This window comes from Python bivittatus, unplaced genomic scaffold (genome assembly GCF_059951505.1).
Source record: "Python bivittatus isolate LINGU-HERP-01145 unplaced genomic scaffold, Pbiv_v1 ctg000240_np1212, whole genome shotgun sequence".
Taxonomy (NCBI): domain Eukaryota; kingdom Metazoa; phylum Chordata; class Lepidosauria; order Squamata; family Pythonidae; genus Python; species Python bivittatus.
Window position 1 is genome coordinate 1,084,827 of NW_028277051.1, and position 20,248 is coordinate 1,105,074.

Below are 20,248 nucleotides of genomic sequence, written 5' to 3' on the forward strand. Positions count from 1 at the left end.
AGGTGCCCAGGTCCTGTGGCTGCAAAAGAAGCCCAAATCATCACCCCTCCACCACCGTGCTTGACAGTTTGTATGAGATGTTTGTGCTGATATGCTGTGTTTGGTTTTCACCAAACGTGGCTCTGTGCATTATGGCCAAACATCTCCACTTTGGTCTCGTCTGTCTAAAGGACGGTGTTCCAGAAGTCTTGTGATTTGTTCAGATGCAACTTGGCAAACCTAAGCCATGCTGCCATGTTCTTTTTAGAGAGAAGAGGCTTTCTCCTGGCAACCCTTCCAAACAAACCATAGTTGTTCAGTCTTTTTCTAATTGTACTGTCATGAACGTTAACATTTAACAAGCTGAGGCCTGTAGGATCTGAGATGTAACTCTTGGATTTTTTGCAAATTCTCTGAGCATTGCACAGTCTGACCTTGGGGTGAATGTGCTGGGACGTCCACTCCTGGGAAAATTGGCAACTGTCTTGAATGTTTTCCACTTGTGAATGATCTTCCTCACTGTAGAACGATGGACTTTAAATTGTTTGGAAATGCCCTTATAACCCTTCCCAGATTGATGGGCAGCAACAACTGCTTCTCTAAGATCATTGCTGATGTCTACTCTTTGGCATTGTGTTAACACACACCTCAGTGCTCGAGACCAGCAAACTCCTAAAACTTCGGCTGTTATAGAGGTAGCCACACTTGCTGATGCTCAATTGATCAAGGGCATTTGATAGCAGCACTTGGCTGCTACTTAGCCTCTTCATACGTATGGAAGCAGTAAGGGTGTACTTAGTTTTTCACCCATGGCTTCTCCATTTTGGCTTTCTTTTTGTCAAATAAATGACGACATGGTGCAACATGTCATGTGTTGTTGTTCATCTGAGGTTGTATTTACCTACTTTTGAGAACTGCTAAGGACCAGATGATTTTTATGATGTCCTGGTACCTAAAGCCATAGAACTCAAAGAGGGTGGGCTTTCTTTTTCACACGACTGTATCAGCTTATGCTCAGTGTCACGAAGATTGGAAGGCACTTCTTTTATATTGTGGGGGCTCGCACTGTTGGAATTGGCGGGTGGGGTAACCAATTCTGCCCCCCCGTCACCTTGAATGGTATACTCTCTTTTGTATAATATTATTTTTCTAGCTAATTTAATATGGATATTTATATTTTTATTGTTTTTAATGCTTGTTTAATTGTGAACTGCCCAGAGTCACCCTCTGGGGGAGACGGGCGGCATATAAATTTAATAAATAAATAAATAAATAAATATGTCTTTGCTGCCTTTTCTCCTTTTCTCTTCTCTTCTCTTTTTCTTTTTCTTTTTTTCTGCACCTTCTCAACTTTTTTCTTTCTTCTAGTTTACTTTGCCATTGCTTTTAACTATGTTTATTAAAAACTTCAATACAATTATTTACAAGAGAACAGGAAAGAAATGTAACTAACATTTCAGATGGAAGGAAAGACCACTGGGGATTTCCTGCTGTAGAATCTGCTCTCCTGGACTCCCCACCCCAAAACCTAAAACTCTATTATATTGAAAACCGACCAGCTCCCTGAGATAATTTCCAAAAAGGGGGTCTCGGAATAAAATGGCACCGGCTGAGCTTCAAGCCCAAGGAGGGTCACAAGGGGAAAAATCCACCTTTCCAGAACTTAAAAAACTGCTCCTCCACCCAAACCAGCCCAGAGCGTAAGACGGGAGGCCCACTGCCCACAGCCTCCAGGGGCAGCTGGACCACGGGGCCCCCCCAGAGCAAAGCCATCCACCTCCCCCCTTCTCTCCGGTCCCATTTGTAATTGCCGCACCTCCAACCGCAGCCAGACTGGGAGGAAGCAGGAGTTCCAGCCAACGTCCTGGCAGCTGGAAAGCCTCTCCAGCTATCTGAGAGGCGTTAGGAGGGAAAGACAACAACAGGAAGCACGCCCCGTGAAGGGGCCTCGCTTGGTTTGCTCAACCTTGGCAAAGCCGCGTCCCCGGATGCCAGACGTGATAGCCGCTGCCGGGAAGAAGGCAGTTCTCAAAGAAAGATGGTTGCACAACTGCATTACTGAGCGCGTTTGGGCTCCTCACCGAATCCTACTTGCTGGTAGGGCTCCTCCTGGGGCTTACAGGTTAGAGCAGTGTTTCTCAACCCTGGCAACTTTAAGATGTGTGGACTTCAACTCCCAGAATTCTCCAGCCAGCAAGAGAAATAGCAGAGAGGCATTTGGGAAGGGGTCAGCCCCAGCTGGGAAGCCTGAGCATTTGATGCCAGAGGCACTGGACTGGATGCCCCCAATGCCAATGCACGAGTCACAGGTCCCCAACCCCTCCACGGTGTGGACGGCAGACAGGACTCGCTCATGGTGCACAGAATCATAGGGTTGGAAGGGACCTCAGAGGTCATCCGGTCGAACCCCCGACTGACTGCAGGATTGGCTATGCCATTGCCCAGAGATGACCGTCCAGCCTCAGTTGGAAAACCTCCAGTGAAGGGAAGGAAATCTCTCCTTGCAGCGGTAACCTACTCCGCTGACTGCCTGACCTTCCTCTCTGGAAGTTCTTCCTCATATGTCCTCTGTGTCGACATCCTTGAACCTTCATCCCAAGACTTCTAGTCTCATCCTCAAGTCCGAACCCTCGAGGACAGCCCTTCGGGTGTCAGGATCTACGCAAGCTAGAAACCTTAATTGCTTTTAGCGATGCATATTAAACGGTTAATGGTAAAAATGTTAATTGCAGGCCGCAATTATCTAAGGGGAAAGTTTTTACCAAGCTGGATTTAAGGGATGCATATTTTTGAGTGCACATTAAAGAAGGGCACAAATGGATGACCTCATTTTCCACCCCTTTTGGCTGCTATGAGTACAAGGTCATGCCCTTTGGGCTTTCTGGGGCCCCCGGGGTGTTCATGCAACTAATTAATGAGGTGCTCCATGAATATTTGTATCGGGGAGTATTGGTTTATCTGGATGACATCCTTATTTACTCTGATAACTTGAAAGATCATGTAAAGTTGGTTCGTAATGTGTTAAAAAAGCTACTGGATGCTCAATTATATGCAAAACTATCAAAATGTGCATTTCATAAACAGCAAGTGGACTCTTTGGGATATCGCATATCACATGCAGGAATTGAGATGGACCCCTCCCAAGTAAAGGATGTTCTGGGGTGGGAAGCTCCCAAAACTAGAAGGCAATTGCAAAGTTTTCTGGGTTTTGCCAATTTCTACCGCCAGTTCATTCCAAACTTTGCACAGGTAGCATTGCCTCTAACTGATTTGTTAAAAACCAAAGGCAAAGGAACACCAAAAGCCCAAAGGCCTGGAGCCCCTCTAATATGGACTGAGGAGTGTCAGAAAGCCTTTGAAGCTTTGAAAGCATTATTTACTGCTGAACCAATTCTAAAGCACCCTGAGCCAAATCAACCCTTTGTAATTCAAGCTGACGCTTCTGATGTGGCCATAGGAGCGGTGTTGCTTCAAAAAGACGAAGGGGGATCACTGAAGCCTTGTGCCTATATCTCCCGGAAGCTTACTGAGACAGAAAGGAGATGGCTTATTTGGGAAGAAGAAGCTTTTGCAGTTCGCTGGGCTTTAATGACATGGGGACACCTTTTGGAAGGGTCACCATATCCGTTCGAAGTTCGGACGGACCATAAAAACCTAGACGCCCTAACAACACCTAGAAAGCTCTCTCCTAAACAAGTACGTCGGGCTCAATTTTTCAACCGTTTCAAGTTTACGCTGAAGTTTATCCCTGGAGGGAAAAACTTTTTGGCTGATGCTTTATCCAGACTGCCTCAGCATAACAGCCAACGAGAGCAGATAGTCGCTCCCGTTATCCCAAAATCGCAACCAGGCTCAGTGGCACTCACCAGAGCTCGAACCAGAATTCCCAAACAAGCACCTACTAATGAACTGCTTAATAAATTAAACGCAGCATTGGATTCAGATGAATGGTTCCAGCACAATAAAAATACTTTAACCCATGAACAAGAAGCCTGGTGGATGGGAGACAAATTGTATGTACCAGCTTCACTACGTAAACTCATTTTGCAAAAAGGCCATGATGGCAAAACCTCTGGACATTTTGGATTTATAAAAACTTTGCCTTTATTACGTAGGCAATTTTGGTGGCCTACCATGAGAAAAGACATCTCTGAATATGTATCTACATGCCCTACATGCGCTATTTCAAAAAAGAGGGGAGGCAAGCCTTTGGGACTTTTACAACCTGTTGCATCTCCTCAACAACCCCGGAAAGAAATTTCTATGGACTTTATTGTTGATTTACCTGAGAGTAACCACAACACTCTTATTTGGGTTGTAATTGATCTTTTCTCTAAACAGGCACATTTTATTCCATGTGCTTCAATTCCTAATGCCAAAAACCTTGCTAAATTGTTTATTCAACACATATACCGCCTCCATGGCGCCCCCAAGAGGATGCTTTCAGATCGCGGGCCACAGTTCACCTCCAAGATTTGGAAGGAATTTATTACGTTAATTGGTTCCACTCAGGCCCTGAGTTCCATTTTTCATCCGGAAACGGACGGATCGACGGAGAAAATGAACTCATTATTGGAACAATATTTGAGATGCTTTACTAATCACCAACAAGATGATTGGTCAGAACTTTGACCTTTTGCTGAAGCAGCTTACAACAACACGGTGCACCAAAGTACTGGATTTACACCTTAGCTACTGGTCAGGACTTCCTGCCTTTCCCAGAACTGCCTTTGAAAAATTTTCCTGAACATTCCACAGATCAATGGATCACTAATATTACAAAACGGTGGCCTCTGATTGTCAAATCTCTACAGAAACCAACATAAAAAATTTGCTGATAGAAAATGATCTGCAAACCCTCCTTGGAAAGTTGGGGACATGGTTTGGTTATCTACCAAAAACTTAAAAACTACACAGCCATGCAAAAAGCTAGCCCCAAAGTTCGTTGGACCTTTCCCCTGTAAGGTTTGTCCCGTTCAACAGAGAAACTCCTGTGACACGTGTGGTTCACAAAAGAGGTTTACTCATGCGTAACGTAGCAGTCACAAGCAAAGCCAGGACTGGCTTGGTACAATTGCATCACTCGTTATATTCCCCCCTTCCTGCGCTTTTTCGCCCCACGATCGCGTTACCGCTGCGGATTATCGGCCCCCCAATAATCCCTCTTTATTGTCCATGATGGCAGGTTCGGTCAGGGTCCATTGTCCTTGATTGACAGTCCCCCCCCAGCTTGGGTTGGTTCCCCCCCGTTACGTGCAAGCCCGAGGGTTCTGCATTGCGCGGTGATCTTGTTTCGCTGCCTGCGGCCCCGTTCATTGTTGGCTTGCGCAGTTGTCAGTGTAGAGTTAAAGCTTCCGCTGCGGTTTTCCTGTTTGGCTGGGCGCAGGTGGCCCGTTAATTAGCGGCGCTTTCAGTTCCTCTTTCCCTCGCTAGCTGCCGCCGGTGGATTTCGCGTGGTCTGGCTGCGAGCTTCCCCGAAGCCCCGTGCTGACCGAACCTGACATACCGCCCCCCTGAAAACAAATCCCCCCCCGACTTTATTTCGGTTTCCCGGGGTATTTGTTGTAAAAGTCCCGCACTAGGTCCGGCGCTCTTATGTGGGTTTTGCTTACCCATTCGCTGTGGGACTTGGGAAAATGTTTCCATTGCACTAGGAGCTGGACCTGCCCCTTGTGCCTCCTGGCATCCAGTATCTGGTTGATCTCGAAATGCTGCTCCCCACCGACCATGATGGGTGGTGGCACCATCTCTGCCTTGTGCCAGGCGTTCCCCGGCTGGTGCAGCTTTAGGCGGCTGCAGTGGAACACCGGGTGGATCTTCCCGAGGCTTTTCAGGAGCGTCAGCCTGACGGTTACTGGATTAATGACCTCTGCAATGGGGAATGGCCCCAGAAACCTCGGGCTGAGTTTTTTCGATGTCTGGTGTGTCTTTAGGTTTTTGGTTGACAAATACACCTGGTCCCCCACTTTCCACTGCCCCTCGGGGAGTCTATTGCGGTCCGTGTGTTTTTTGTAGTCGGCTTTGGCTCTTTGCAATGCTGCGTGCGCCGCTCGCCGGGTGGCGTCGATTTGGGCGAACCAGGCATCCAGGGAGTTGATTTGGGATTCCGGCTGAGGCAACTCCGGCATGGGGACGAAGTCTCTCCCGGTGGCTACTTTGAATGGAGAAAAGCCGGTACTTTTGTGGACGGCGTTATTGTATGCTACTTCTGCGAATGGCAGTAGCTCCACCCAATCGTCCTGTTGGTGTCCCACGTAGAAGCGTAGGTACTGTTCGAGCCCCCCGTTCAGGCGTTCCGTGGCTCCCTCTGTCTGCGGGTGCGCCGCGGAGGAAAGGGCTTGCTTCGTCCCCACCCGCTTCAGGAACTCCCTCCAGAACCGCGCTATGAAGTTGCCGCCCCGATCGCTGACGACCCGTAGGGGTGCGCTGTGCAGCCGGTAAACATGCTGCACGAACAGCCTCGCCAACCTCTCTGCCGTGGGGACTCGCCGGCACACTACAAAGTGCACTTGTTTGGAGAATACGTCCGTAACCACCCAAATGGCGGTCTTCCCCTTACTCTCCGGGAACTCTACTATGAAGTCCATGGCAATCTCTTGCCATGGGCCGTCGGGGTCCGCTACCAACTGGAGTAACCCCCTAGGCTTGCCTTTGGCCCCTTTCGCCGTTGCGCACACCGGGCAACCCCCCGAGTATGCCTCCACGTCCTTCTGGAGCGTTGGCCACCAGAACTGCCACCGAATTAAGTGGAGCGTCTTCACGAAGCCGTAATGCCCCGCGTTCTGGCTGTCGTGGGCTCTTTCCATGACCCCCCGTCGGCATCCCTCGGGCACGTACAACTTCCCTTCGTGCCACCACAAACCCTCTTGGCTGGTTAGCACTTCTCGGTTTTGCTTGAGCCAAGCGTCCCGCTCCGCCGCCTCCGCAAACCCTTGCTTTACCTCAGGCGCCGTGTCCCGTCGCTCCCCCTTGGTCTGGCTCCGGGTCACCGCCTTTGCAGCCAGCCTGCTGGCAGGGATGATGGAGTCCACGATCTCCTCTCGTAGGCTGGCGTGCTGGGACATGCGAGACAACCCGTCTGCTAGGAAGTTGCGTTTCCCGGGGATGTGTTTTAGGGTGAACCTGAACCTCCCGAAGTATTGGGACCACCGCGCCTGTTTGGGGGATAGCTTACACGGGGCCTTCAGGGCCTCGAGGTTCTTGTGGTCCGTCCACACCTCGAATGGTTCAGCTGCCCCTCCAATAGATGCCTCCACGTGGCTAGCGCCCATTTGACCGCGTACACCTCTTTCTCCCACACCATCCACCTTCTCTCTGTCTCTGTGAATTTGCGGGAGGCGTAGGCGCATGGGTGGATGGCCCCCTCCGGGCTGGGCTGGAGCAGGACCGCCCCCGTTGCCACATTTGACGCATCTACTTGTATGATAAACCGCCAATCTGGGTCAGGATGGCGCAGGATCGGCTCCGCTGTGAACCGCCATTTTAGCTCCTCAAATGCCCTCTGGCATTCCGCAGTCCACGCGAGTGCCATGCTGGGCTTGGGGGGCTTTCCGCTGCCCTTGGTTTTTAGTAAGTCTGTCAGGGGAAGGGCGATTTGGGCGAAGTTCGGGATGAACTGTCTGTAGAAGTTCGCAAACCACAAGAAGCTTTGAAGTTGCCTCCGGGTTCGCGGCGCTTCCCAGCCGAGAACATCTTTTACTTTCGCCGGGTCCATCTCAATTCCCCGACTGGATAGCAATTCCAGTCAATTCCCCGACAGCCGAGGTAGTCCAGCTGTTCCCGATGAAACTCGCATTTTGATAGCTTCGCGTACAGCTGCACCTTCAGCAGTCTCTGGAACACCGTGCGTACCAGGCTCACGTGCTCCGCCAGGGTTTCGGTGTAGATGAGGATGTCGTCCAGGTAGACCAGGACGCCCCGGTAGTGTAGGTTGTGCAGCACCTCGTTTATTAGCTGCATAAACACCCCCGGGGCCCCTTTTAACCTGAACGGCATCACAGAAAATTGGTAGCTTCCGAGCGGCGTGTTGAACGCCGTCTTCCACTCATCTTTTGCACGGATCCTGACCCTAAAGTAAGCTTCGCGCAAGTCCAGTTTTGTGAACACCCTCCCCTTGGATAGGTGCGACATTAGGTTCTTCATCAGGGGGAGGGGGTATTTGTATTTGGTGCTGATTGCGTTCAGCCCCTGTTAGTCCACGCACATCCAGAGCGAGCCATCCTTCTTCTCCCGGAATAGTACTGGGGCCGCTAATGGTGACTTCGCGGGTTGGATGAATCCCCACACTAGGTTCTTGTCTATGAACTCCCGCAGCGCCCCCATCTCCCTCATTGACAGGGAGTACATTTTCGGTTTGGGCAGGTTTGCCCCTGGCTCTAGCTCGATGGCGCAGTCACTGGGTCGGTGTGGAGGGAGCTGGTCGGACTCCTTCTCCCTGAAAGCCGCCGTCAGGCCTCGATATTGCCTCGGGATTCCGCCGCTCGTCGTGGGTTCCCCGGACTCTGGCCCTTGTTTTGCAGTTGTCCCACTAGTCGCTGCTGCCTTCCCACGCCTCGGGTGTAAGGTTTGCCCCGTTCGACAGAGAAACTCCCGTGACACGTGTGGTTCACAAAAGAGGTTTACTCATGCGTAACGTAGCAGTCACAAGCAAAGCCAGGACTGGCTTGGTACAATTGCATCACTCGTTATATTCCCCCCTTCCCGCGCTTTTTCTGCCCTGCGATCGCGTTACCGCTGCGGATTATCGGCCCCCGAATAATCCCTCTTGATTGTCCATGATGGCAGTTTCGGTCACGATCCATTGTTCTTGATTGGGAGTCCCCTCCGGCTTGGGTTGCCCTCCCCCCGTTACGTGCAAGCCCGAGGGTTCTGCATTGCGCGGTGATCTTGTTTCGCTGCCTGCGGCCCCGTTCATTGTTGGCTCGCGCCGTTATCAGTGTATAGTTAAAGCTTCCACTGCGGTTTTCCTGTTTGGCTGGGCGCAGGTGGCCCATTAATTAGCGGCGCTTTCAGTTCCTGTTTTCCTCGCTAGCTGCCGCCAGTGGAGTTCGCGTGGTCTGGCTGCGAGCTTCCCCGAAGCCCCGTGCTGACCGAACCTGACATCGGGATCATTGCGAGTCTTCGGGTCTCCGGCGCTGCTGTTGCTGCTGTCGCCTCCCGGGTCTCGAGCTTCATCTGCTCTTGCCTTGTCTCCCCGTGCCTCGGATCCTCCACTTGCCCGTCTGTGGTTGCGGTCGCATCCGTCGCCACGGACCGGTCTCGCCTGCTCTCGCGCTCTGCCGGCCCCTCGACCCCGAATCGCACTGCCTCTGCCGTGCAGTCGACCTGTGGGTTCCGTTGCCGCAGCCACGCCAAGCCGAGCACCACCGCGTAGTCGGCCACCAGGACCACCACAAACCTTAGTTCTTCCCGGTGGCTCCCGATCGTTATCTGGACCGGCTCGGTGTAATACTGAGCTGGGCCCACCCCGCCAGCGAGCCGTCTAGCTGGCTGAATGCAATGGGTTCCCGGAGGCGCCTCAGCTGTAGGCCGAGTCCTGAGACCACAGCTGGGTGGATCAAGCAGCGGGTGCAGCCTGAATCCAGCAGCACCTGCAGCTGTGCCTCCCCTCCAGATCTCACCCCCCGGATGTGTATCCTCACCCGGAACGGAGGGCAGTCCTCATCCCCGATTGGGTCCGCGTGCCTCGGTTCCCCTGCTCGCACTGGGATGCTGTTCAGTGCGAGCGCGCCTCGTTTCCCGCCGGCTCTGAATCCTCTCCAGAGGACGCCGTCTCCGGGGTCGACCACCCCCTCCGTCCTCTTTCAGTCACCACCGCCACTGCACTCTTCCACGGTCGGTCGCCGGCCCTTTTTCCGGTAGGACGCGGGGGCTTGACTTCGGGCCGTGGTGAGGCTCCTTCCCGCTCGGTCGGGCACTGCGCTGCTCGGTGGCCTCTGCCTCCGCACCGGAAGCACAGGTTCGGGGTTTTGGCTGCCTCTCGCCCCCCGGTGGACTGCCGCCGACTGCTCCGCCTCTCCTCTGGGGGTCTCTCCCTCGGCCGGTCCCTCGTCTGGTCCCGTCGCCTCGTGCTTTGTTGAATCTGCCGCCACGCCGATTCCGCCGTTCCGGCCAGCCAGATCCAATCTTTCACTGTGGACGGGTCATCCCGCCCCAGTGCCCGCTCCAGGATCTCCGGATTGAGCCCCCTCTTAAAATACTTCACCCTCAGGGACTCCGGCCAGTCTGTGAGCTTCTCTACTAACCTCCGGAACTCCAGGGCGTACTCCGACACCGACTTGTCCCGCTGTCTGAACTGCAGGATGTCGTCCTCAGCCCGCTTGGCGCTCAGTGTGTCCTCGAATCTGTCCCGGAGTGCCTGCATGAAGTCCAGGAAACTCCGCAGTTCCGCCGCGTTGGCGTCGTATTGTCCGATCACCCAGCTAGCCGCTTGGCCGTCTAACAGCTCGGCCACGTAGGATACTCTATCCTCATCCCTAGCGAATAGGTGACCACCCCTCTGCATTAAACCCCTGACATGCGTCAAGAAGTGCGGCAGCTGTTCAGGATCCCCTGAGAACTTCCCGGTGATGCCTCGAAGTCTCAGGGCGTCCACCGCCCGTCGGTCCACTGACCGGGGCATCGTGGGCGGTGCCAGCTGGGGTGCCGGGCTGCCACCCCTGTTGCTCATGCCATCGCTCACCGCCGATGGCCCCGCGCTCCGTAGGAAGGTCTGGAGCATCGCCTCCACGGCGTCTAGGCACCGCTCGATCCTCTCCTCTAGTCGGGCGAACTTTTCGTCTCTCTCGCAGTTCCAGGCCCCTGAACCCCGGGTCATCGTGACGCCTGAGCTGTCTGGCCCTTGGTTCACGCACATCGACCACCTCTCCGTTGGAGGGTCCCCGGCCCTGGCCGCTGCCCCGTCGCTCCCGGGTGGCTCTGACCGTCCCTCCTCGAGTCCGGGTTCCTCGTGCTCCAGCTGACCCACGGATTCCTCGTCGCTGGTCATGCCTGTATTAGAAAGGGAAACGCTCCTCGGTGGCACTGGGTAGCGCTAACGGTGAGTCCTGGCTTTATGTAAGGTTTGCCCCGTTCAACAGAGAAACTCCCGTGACACGTGTGGTTCACAAAAGAGGTTTACTCATGCGTAACGTAGCAGTCACAAGCAAAGCCAGGACTGGCTTGGTACAATTGCATCACTCGTTATATTCCCCCCTTCCCGCGCTTTTTTCCGCCCCGCGATCGCGTTACCGCTGCGGATTATCGGCCCCCCAATAATCCCTCTTAATTGTCCATGATGGCAGGTTCAGTCAGGGTCCATTGTCCTTGATTGACAGTCCCCCCCCAGCTTGGGTTGGTCCCCCCCCGTTACGTGCAAGCCCGAGGGTTCTGCGTTGCGCGGCGATCTTGTTTCGCTGCCTGCGGCCCCGTTCATTGTTGGCTCGTGCTGTTATCAGTGTAGAGTTAAAACTTCCACTGCGGTTTTCCTGTCTGGCTGGGCGCAGGTGGCCCATTAATTAGCGGCGCTCTCAGTTCCTCTTTCCCTTGCTAGCTGCCGCCGGTGGAGTTCGCGTCGTCTGGCTGCGAGCTTCCCTGAAGCCCTGTGCTGACCGAACCTGACATCCCCATTGAAAAAATTATTAACCCAGTTGCACTTAAATTGACTCTTCCAAAACATTACAGGAACATATATCCAGTTTTCCATGTTAATTTATTGAAATCCTTTAAAGGCTCTAGTACATGGCATCCAACAGTACAACCTCCAAATCACATCATGATTGAGGGGCAAAGCCATTTTGAAGTAAAAGACATATTGGACTCTAGAAAATATAAAGGCAAACTGCAATATTTGGTCCAATGGAAACATTTCCCCAAAACACATCATGAATGGGTTGATATTTCAGATATAAAAGCTCCTAAACTCATTTCTGACTTTCATTCAAAATATCCTGATAAACCTAAATGAACTATGTTGCTTTATGTCAAATATCATTGTGTATATATTTTGCTTTATGTTTTTCAGATTCTGTTCCGAATGTGAAAACATTCGTTCTGTTGGAAGGCGGCATGTCAGGATCTAAGCAAGCTAGAAACCTTAATTGCTTTTAGCGATGCATATTAAATGGTTAATGGTAAAAATGTTAATTGCAGGCTGCTTGCTTGACCTGCCTTTGAAGTTAGGAGTAAGGGGGGGGGAGAAGATGCCAGGTGTTGTTATCTCTACTGAGGCGTCTACAAGGTCAAGCACTGTGAGAGCCAGAGTGAGGCGCGAAACACATCAAGCGGGAAAAGAAAGGAGAAGGGGGGGGGAAATTGGGCTTAAAAAGGGAAGGTTTTGCTTTGTAGAATTAGACTCAACAAACTGTAGCTGCTGTGCATTTCTCCCAGTAAAGAAATCTTTGATGGAACTATTTAGACTCCAGAGGACTTACTGAACTTTGGGAATGAGTGTGCAGACTCTGACATTTTGTTGAGTCTCACTATTTCGAACGAGGGATTTACCCGGGGGAAAATCCTACCATGGAAATCCCTCTCACCAAACGCCCAGCGGCTGTCGGGATGGAAGAGGCGGGTGCTGAACTAGGAGTGGTGGGGGGCTGCGAAGAGGAAGAACCCCTAACAGCAACCTTCGCCCGCTTGCCTGCGCCCAGCGATCCTGACAGGCGTAAAACCAAGTTATGGAGTCGGGAGGAGCTGTACGGGGGAACGCCCTTCCTAGAGATGGTACCCGAAGAGCGATGGGCCCTTACTACTGGCCGAATAGAATCGACGCGGATCGGAGCCTTGGAGGAAGGCATGAGCTTGCTGCAAGCCGAGAACAGCTTGATGCGACAAGAAGTAAGTGGGCTCGGTGACATGATATGGCATTCGGGTATGTTCCGGGGCCCCGAGGCAGAGAGGGAGTACGGAGAAGAGAGGTTGGGAGACATGCAGCTAGTCACCCCCCATCCTCCCGGGACGTTAGCTCCAGCAGCTCTGGTAGCTCGGGGTCCTCTGCCTGCTCCAGCTGCGCTGCCTGTGTGCCCTCCTGCAGCCCAACGGCCGGCCACACTTCATGACGCGCTCCTTAAGTGCTGGGGGCTGAGCGCAAAATTCAGCGGAGACCCGAATGAATTGGCTAGCTTCATGACTCAAGTTACCTTGTGCATGGAGCAGACAGGCCATCTGTTCGCCTCCGACAGGGAACGCGTGATCTACGTTTGCAGGGCGCTTTCCGGAAAGGCGGGAGAAGGGCTTATTGAAATGCGCGAAGCCCAAGCCCCTGAGCTACACCACCTCGGACGGTTTCTAACAGCCCTGCGAAGGAGGTTTGAAGACCCAGGAGCAATCACGAGGGCTCGCTCCCAACTCGTTAAAGTGCGACAGGGAACCCGGAACGTGGGTGAATACGCCTTAGAGTTTTGGAGCCTCGCGGGGAAGCTTCCCCAGTGGCCGGAAGATTTTAAAATTGCCTGCTTTCAACAAGGCTTGCGACAAGATTTGTGGCCGCTAACCTACTCGCGAGCAAACCCACGTGCCCTTGAGGGATGGTTCGAGCACGCCGCGCAAGTGGAAGCCGATTGGATGGCCGTGGATCCGGAGTTCAAGCGGAAGCTTGGCGTTCCTGCGCAGGCGCCTCGGAAACCGCCAGCGAGAGGAGGAGACGAGAAATTTCCCAGAGCGGCAAAGCAACGCGTCTGTTTTTGTTGCGGAGAGCCGGGGCATTTCGCGCCAGCCTGCATCAAACCAATGCCTGCGTGTGCGCAGAAGCCACGGAAAACCTCCGGAGCTGCCCAAAAACCCACCGGCCGTAAAGGGAAGAGGGGAACCGCAGCTGGGGGAACAGAGTCGCCGTTCCCAGACCCCATTCTCTATGAAGAGGGATCGGTGGGAAAGGAGCAGGGAAACCCAAACGGCCAACCCGGGAAGGCTCCTGGCAAGATGGTGGCCGCGACGGACGACGAGGACGACGATTCCGATGAGGACGAGGGGGTAAGTTTGACCACCATAAAAGTGACGATCTCAGCACCCAGAACGGAGCGCAGAGCTACGCTTACTGCGTTAATGGACACAGGCTGCTCGCGCTGTTTAATCAGTCCAATTCTGGTCAACGCTTTAGAACTAACGGTGAAAAAACTGAAAACCCCCATAGTATTTAACCAGTTGGATGGATCTCAAGCAGGGGAGGGGCTGTGCTGTACCGCACTGAACGTTTTGAGCTGCAAGTGGGGACTCACCGAGAGACTCTTAAATGTTTAGTGGCTCCTTGGGTAGTTATGCCCTGATCCTGGGAGCAAATCGGGTGAAATGGTGGGACCCTCGAGTCTTTTGGAAAACAGGGCGAATGCCGTTTGCAGACGGGGTCTATTTGGGTTCTGACCTGCCCAAGGGAAAAGGCGTGATGGCTGGAGCTGCAAGCAGTGGGATTCCGCCTCAAACCCCGGACCCAGAATCGATTGAAAACATTCCAAAACCTTACAGGGATTTAAAAGCTGTTTTCAACAAAAAAGAATCAGACAGGCTGCTTCCTCACAGAGACACTGACTGTGCTATTGAAATTGAACCAGGGGCTAAATTCCCAAAGAAGAAGACATATTCCATGACCCAAAAGGAACTGGCAGCTTTAAGGGAGTTTATAGATACCAATCTGGCTAGAGGATCCATACAACCTGCTAAGTCGCAGATGGCTGCACCAGTTCTGTTTCGGGAGAAAAAAGATGGAAGTTTAAGACTTTGTACTGACTATAGGGGCCTCAATGCTATTTGCAAAGAAAACAAGTATCCTTTACCCCTTATGAAAGACTGGTTAGGGCATCGGGTATTTGCAGACCGCCATCGTCTTCCCTCTGAGCCTTCTCTTCTGCCAGCTAGACGTGCCCAGGCCTTTTCACCGTCACTCTCAGGACTTGGTTTCCAGTCCGTTCACCATCTCGGTAGCTCTTCTCTGGACTTGCTCCAGTTGATCCATGTCCTTTTGAAACAGGGTTGTGCAGAACCGAGTAAGTCTCGCTGTATTCGCCAAGGGCACTCTAGGACTTTAAGCCCTCCTGCCCTGGGAACTCCAAGGTGGGGCAGAGGCTCTGATTGCAGTGCCACTCAAAGGACATAGAGTTTCCCATCCCGCATCTGATGAGGACGTGCCCCAACCCTGTTGCACCAAGATCACCGCCCTCAAGAGTCCGTCCCTCGTGCGATGGGCGGTGGCCAATCTCAAATGCTGCCGGTTTTGATCCAATCCTTGCTCCCAGCACAGTAGTCTCCCATGCAGACCTCAGATGTCGCTTTCGTGGTTGAATGAAAACAGGTAACTCCTTCTGGGTGCCACTCCCCAAGACCAGAGCTGTTGTAAAAACAACCAGGCTTGATGTACAGAGTTAATGCTTAAGGCAAATACAGCCAAGCCCACGTTTGCCACATCATCCTGGTTGTCAGGCACACACAGGGACAGGAAATAAACAGACGGGGAGTCACGATTTTCCAGAATGTCTTTATTCTATTTTCATGCAGACACCCCCCAAGACTTCAGTACAGGAAAAAGACCACTGTACTGTCATTCAGCTCATGTCCTGGGCTAAGATCTTAAGTGCCTTGCTGGGTCTGAGTTAGCAGGTTGTAAGAGCTCAGCCACTGTGGTTTAAGGGCCATTTTTCAATCCTAATCTATGATGCAAACCCCCAATAAAGTCACCCCAAATAGCCCGAGACGGCCAACCTCTCCCAACCCACCATAATCTTCAGGATCTTACAAGGCAATGTTGATTTGCGACATTATTTTTCTCCCATTCTGAATGTCCACAAAAGCCCTCTATGCCTGCGGTGGATCCTCTGGCGCCATGGGTGGTACACTGCGCATGTGCAAAACTCCGGAGGCATTTTTGCCCCAGGCACCTCGAATTAAAAAGATCCTCTCTAGCAGAGCTGCCGAAGACCCTCTGCCTTGTAGCCACCATATCGGGCTAAAGGGACCAGTGGCTTAATTCACAGAACCACAGGGCTGGAAGGGACCTCAAAGGTCATCTGTCCAACCCTGCCAAGGCAGGAAACTCACAGCTCCGCAAGAGGGGCTCCAGATGGTTTGTCCGAGGAGCGCCCCGCATCGGGAGCCTCCCCTCCAGAGGCGTCGGGTCCAGCCCGGTGTGCGCAACGGCGAAAGGGGCCAAAGGCAAACCTAGAGGGCTACTCCAGTCGGTAGCGGAACCCGACGGCCCATGGCAAGAGGTCGCCATGGACTTCATAGTAGAGCTCCCGGAGAGTAAGGGGAAGACCACCATTTGGGTGGTCACGGACTTATTCTCCAAACAAGCGCACTTTGTAGCGTGCCGGCGAGTCCCCACGGCCGAGGGGCTAGCGAGACTGTTCGTGCAACATGTCTACCGACTCCACGGCGCACCTCGACGTATCGTCAGCGATCGGGGCGGCAACTTCATCGCGCGGTTCTGGCGGGAGTTCCTGAAGCGGGTGGGGACGAAACAAGCCCTATCCTCCGCGGCGCACCCGCAGACGGACGGAGCCACGGAACGCCTGAATGGGGGGCTCGAACAGTACCTGCGCTGCTACGTGGGGCACCAACAGGACGATTGGGCGGAGCTACTACCATTCGCGGAGGTGGCATACAACAACGCCGTCCACAAGAGCACCGGGTTCTCTCCGTTCAAAGTAGCCACCGGGAGAGATTTCGTCCCCATGCCGGAGCTGCCTCAGCCGGAATCCCAGATCAACTCCCTGGACGCCTGGTTCGCCCAAATCGACGAGACCCGGCGAGCGGCGCACGCGGCATTGCAAAGAGCCAAAGCCGACTACAAGAAGCACGCGGACCGCAAGAGGCTCCCCGAGGAAAAGTGGAAAGTGGGGGACCAGGTGTATCTGTCAACCAAAAACCTAAAGATGCACCAGGCATCGAAAAAACTCAGCCCGAGGTTTGTGGGGCCGTTCCCCATTTCGGAGGTCATCAATCCGGTGACCGTCAGGCTGACGCTCCCGAAAAGCCTCGGGAAGATCCACCCGGTGTTCCATTGCAGCCTGCTAAAGTTGCACCAGCCGGGGAACGCCTGGCACAAGGCGGAGGGAGTACCACCACCCATCATGGTCGGGGGGGAGCAGCATTTCGAAATCAACCGGATACTAGACGCCCGGAGGCACAAGGGGCAGACCCAGCTCCTAGTGCAATGGAAACATTTCCCCAAGTCCCACAGCGAATGGGTGAGTAAAACCCACATAAGGGCGCCGGACCTAGTGCGGGACTTTTACAGTAAATACCCCGGGAAGCCGAAATAGGACCGAGGGGGGGGAGTTGTCGTCAGGGGCGGCATGTCAGGTTCGGTCAGCACGAGGCTTCAGGGAAGCACGGGGTTGCAGGGAAGCTCGCAACCAGACCACGCGGAATCCACCGGCGGTAGCTAGCGGGGAAAAGAGGAACCGAAAGCGCCGCTAATTAACGAGCCACCTGCGGCCAGCTAAACAGGAAAACCGCAGCGGAAGTTTTTAACTATGAACTGATAACGGCGCGAGCAAGCAAGGAACGGGGCCGCAGGGCAGCGAAACAAGATCGCAACGCAGCACAGAACCCGCGGGTCTGCACGTAGCAGGGAGGGACCAACCCAGCCGGAGGGGGACTGGCAATCAAGGACAATGGACTCTGACCGACCCTGCCATCATGAACGATCAGGGGGGACATTGGGGGGCCTAATAGCCCACAGCCGCAACGCGATCACGAGGCGGGAAAAAGCGCGGGAAGGGGGGAATATAACAAGTGATGCAATTGTACCAAGCCAGTCCTGGCTTTGCTTGTGACTACTACGTTACGCATGAGTAAACCTTCTTTGTAAACCACACGTGTCACGAGAGTTTCTCTGTCGAACGGGGCAAATCTCACACCGGAGACACGCCCGGAGCTGCGGGAAATGCCTGCGCCCCCGCCCGCAGACCCTCCTCCCCCGCCCAACGACGCGCCTCGCGGGAGTGCGAGGGGCCCCTGCCGGCCCGGAGGGCCCCGAGGCCAAGGGCGCCCCCAAGCAGCGGAAGGGGCGGCCCGTGTGGGCAGCCCCGTCTCTGCGGCGCCATGGAGGAGGACGGGTGGGGACTTCGGGGCGAGAAAGAGGGGCGCCCGAGCACACACAGGATAGCCCTCCACCCAGAGGGGGGGCTTGGGTACCCCCTCCACGAATGCCTGGGGGCGGGAGTGTGCTCAGGGGGCTCCCGGGGGGGCAGAGAGGGGCAGAGGGGCCCCTGGGACCGCAGAGGGAGGGGCGCTTCCCTGAAGGCTGTTTGCAAACCCTGAGTAGGGGCTGGGGCAGGGATGTGCGCATGCCAGCCCGGGGACGGCAGCTCCCCGAAGGGACACGCGAATGCAGCAGCGCCGTGTTCACATGTGACGCGCCCGCGGAGGCAGCGCCCCGTGACACGGAACCCGTCCACACATCCCGAGTGGCCTACCTGAGACGATGAGCACCTCGTTGGGCCCCACCGTGTGGCAGGTCCCCATGGCAAGTGCAGCTGGTCAGCTCGGCACTGCTCCGCTGCTGCCGCCTCATCCTCATCCGCAGCACTCCTGGCCCCGCCCACTGGAAGCACGCACAGACACTTCCGGGCGCCAGCTTGGCGCGCCTGAGGGTGGCTCCTCGCCCGCCAGTTCTGGGGCCACATCCACATGCGTGTGAGGGCGTAGCGGGGGGGCGCTTCACTTCTGTCCGCTCCGCTCACGGGGCCCAGCGAGCCTGGGTCGGCGGACGCCGGAAGCCCCGAGAAGGTGAGGCCGAGTGGGGGCCTCGACCCCTGTGGCTGCCTCGTGGCAGGGGGAGGCCATGGCCACCGGCCCAGCGGAGGAACGGCGCCCCTGGGAAGGGGGTGTGAAGGTCGCCAGCTGAGCCCCACGGCCCCTAGTCCTTCCCGACGGGACTCCTTCGTGGGCGCCCCTCCGTTGGAATGCCACTTGCAGCTGCGGAACCGTGGAGCAGGGAGGGCCGCCAAGGCCGCTGAGTGCAGCCCACTGCCCCGCGCGGGAGACCCGGCAGAGCCTGCTGAGGGGCCAGGGCCCGGCCCAGCCTCTGCTCAGGAATCTCCAGAGGGGGAGAACCCGCGGCCTCCACGGGGAGGCCCCCACCACTCTAAGTTCTCCCTTAGCCCTGCTCAGCATCTAGAAGCTGCAAATGGCACCTGGGTTTTGTGTTCTGGTCGTCCTTTCTGCGGCCGTGGAGGAGAGCGCGTTATCCCTGCAACATCCCTTTGCAGGCCCGAATGCGGCTATCGAGTCTCCCCTCCGCCTTTTCTCCAGACTGACCAGCCCGGGCTCCTCCTGCCCGTCCTCAGGCCTCTGCCTCGTTTTCACTGCTCTCCTCTGAACTGCCCTGACCTGTCAGGATTCTTCTGGAAGACGTCCCTGTGACTGCCATCTCGGTGGGGCTTCCCCGGTGCCACTAGGGAGACCAAGCAAGAGGCTGTCAAAAGGCATTGCCTCCGGACACCCACCCTAGTAGCGGAGAGGCAGACATCTTGGAATCAGGACTTCCAGAATGAAGGAGAGGTGGTGGGATCAGACTGATGCCCCCCCCCCAATTCATTACAGCATGACTGGAGGGTCTGAACGATACACAAGGCGAAGACGAGGTTCGGAGGGAGATGTCTCTGGAACTCAGCTGTTCTCATACCTTGTTTCGGGAACCAGGCCGTGATGAGCCTTAATATGGCCGATGTGCTTAGTCACAGTAAGTCATTTTGCAAGCAGCGGTTGTGTTTGGTTAATCTAGATTTTCTTCCTGGAGAAGGTCTGTGTGATTGATGAGCGGATGCTAACTAGATGGCATATAATCAAGTCAACTTGGGTTCAGCAGGTTGTGTGAGATATCCAGGATGGTATTGTTACAAGATTCCTGCTTCGCGGCTAACGGATCAACATTGGCTTTACACTGGACAACTGCAAAGATTTGTTTGGGACATCTTCCTAACTTGCATCCCCCGGTTTTACCTTCCGTAGCCTAGAATTTGATCAAGTCAGCTGCTTAGGAAAGAAGAAATAAAGCAGGACCACCCGTTCGTATTCTTCAAAGAGGGAGACTATAACTCAGAGCAGAGCAGGTAGCAAGAGCTGGAAGAGACCTGCTTTTGCAAGGAGCCATGAAGAATTGCTGCCTGTCAGTAGAGAACATTCATGTAATTGGACAAATACTCCACCTCGCTCTGAGACACCCACTTCCTCTGTGCCGGTGAAAAGGATGCTATTTTTGGAAATTCTCTTTCCACCCCTTTTCCTGGTCCCAGCCTGGGAATAGGAAGGAGGGGCCCTTTTCATACAGATCATTGAAAGTCCAGAAAAATGG

General features: G+C 54.3%; 1 protein-coding gene across 2 annotated transcripts; it reads right to left on the bottom strand.

The window, feature by feature from the left end:
* Nucleotides 1–7,345: 7,345 nt before the first annotated feature.
* On the bottom strand, nucleotides 7,346–20,131 carry LOC148216213 (uncharacterized). 2 transcript variants are annotated; one of them, XM_088138715.1, is made up of 3 exons: nucleotides 19,580–20,131; nucleotides 18,369–19,348; nucleotides 7,346–10,968 (listed from the first exon to the last, which is right to left on the bottom strand). In XM_088138715.1, the coding sequence occupies exons 2-3, from the start codon at nucleotides 18,415–18,417 to the stop codon at nucleotides 9,695–9,697; spliced, it is 1,323 nt and encodes a 440-aa protein (XP_087994841.1). In that variant the 5' UTR covers nucleotides 18,418–19,348; nucleotides 19,580–20,131; the 3' UTR covers nucleotides 7,346–9,694. The 2 variants fall into 2 exon arrangements, with proteins under 2 accessions (XP_087994841.1, XP_087994840.1); XM_088138714.1 differs by having other exon boundaries at nucleotides 18,369–20,131.
* Between the last annotated feature and the right edge of the window lie 117 nt (nucleotides 20,132–20,248).

Excerpts from the sequence above, each read along its gene's own strand:
- LOC148216213 (XM_088138715.1), bottom strand. The coding sequence starts at position 18,417 with ATGGGGACCTGCCACACGGTGGGGCCCAACGAGGTGCTCATCGTCTCA. Across the intron at positions 10,969-18,368 it reads CGAGGTGCTCATCGTCTCAG|GCATGACCAGCGACGAGGAA; the intron begins GTAGGCCACTCG and ends TTTCTAATACAG.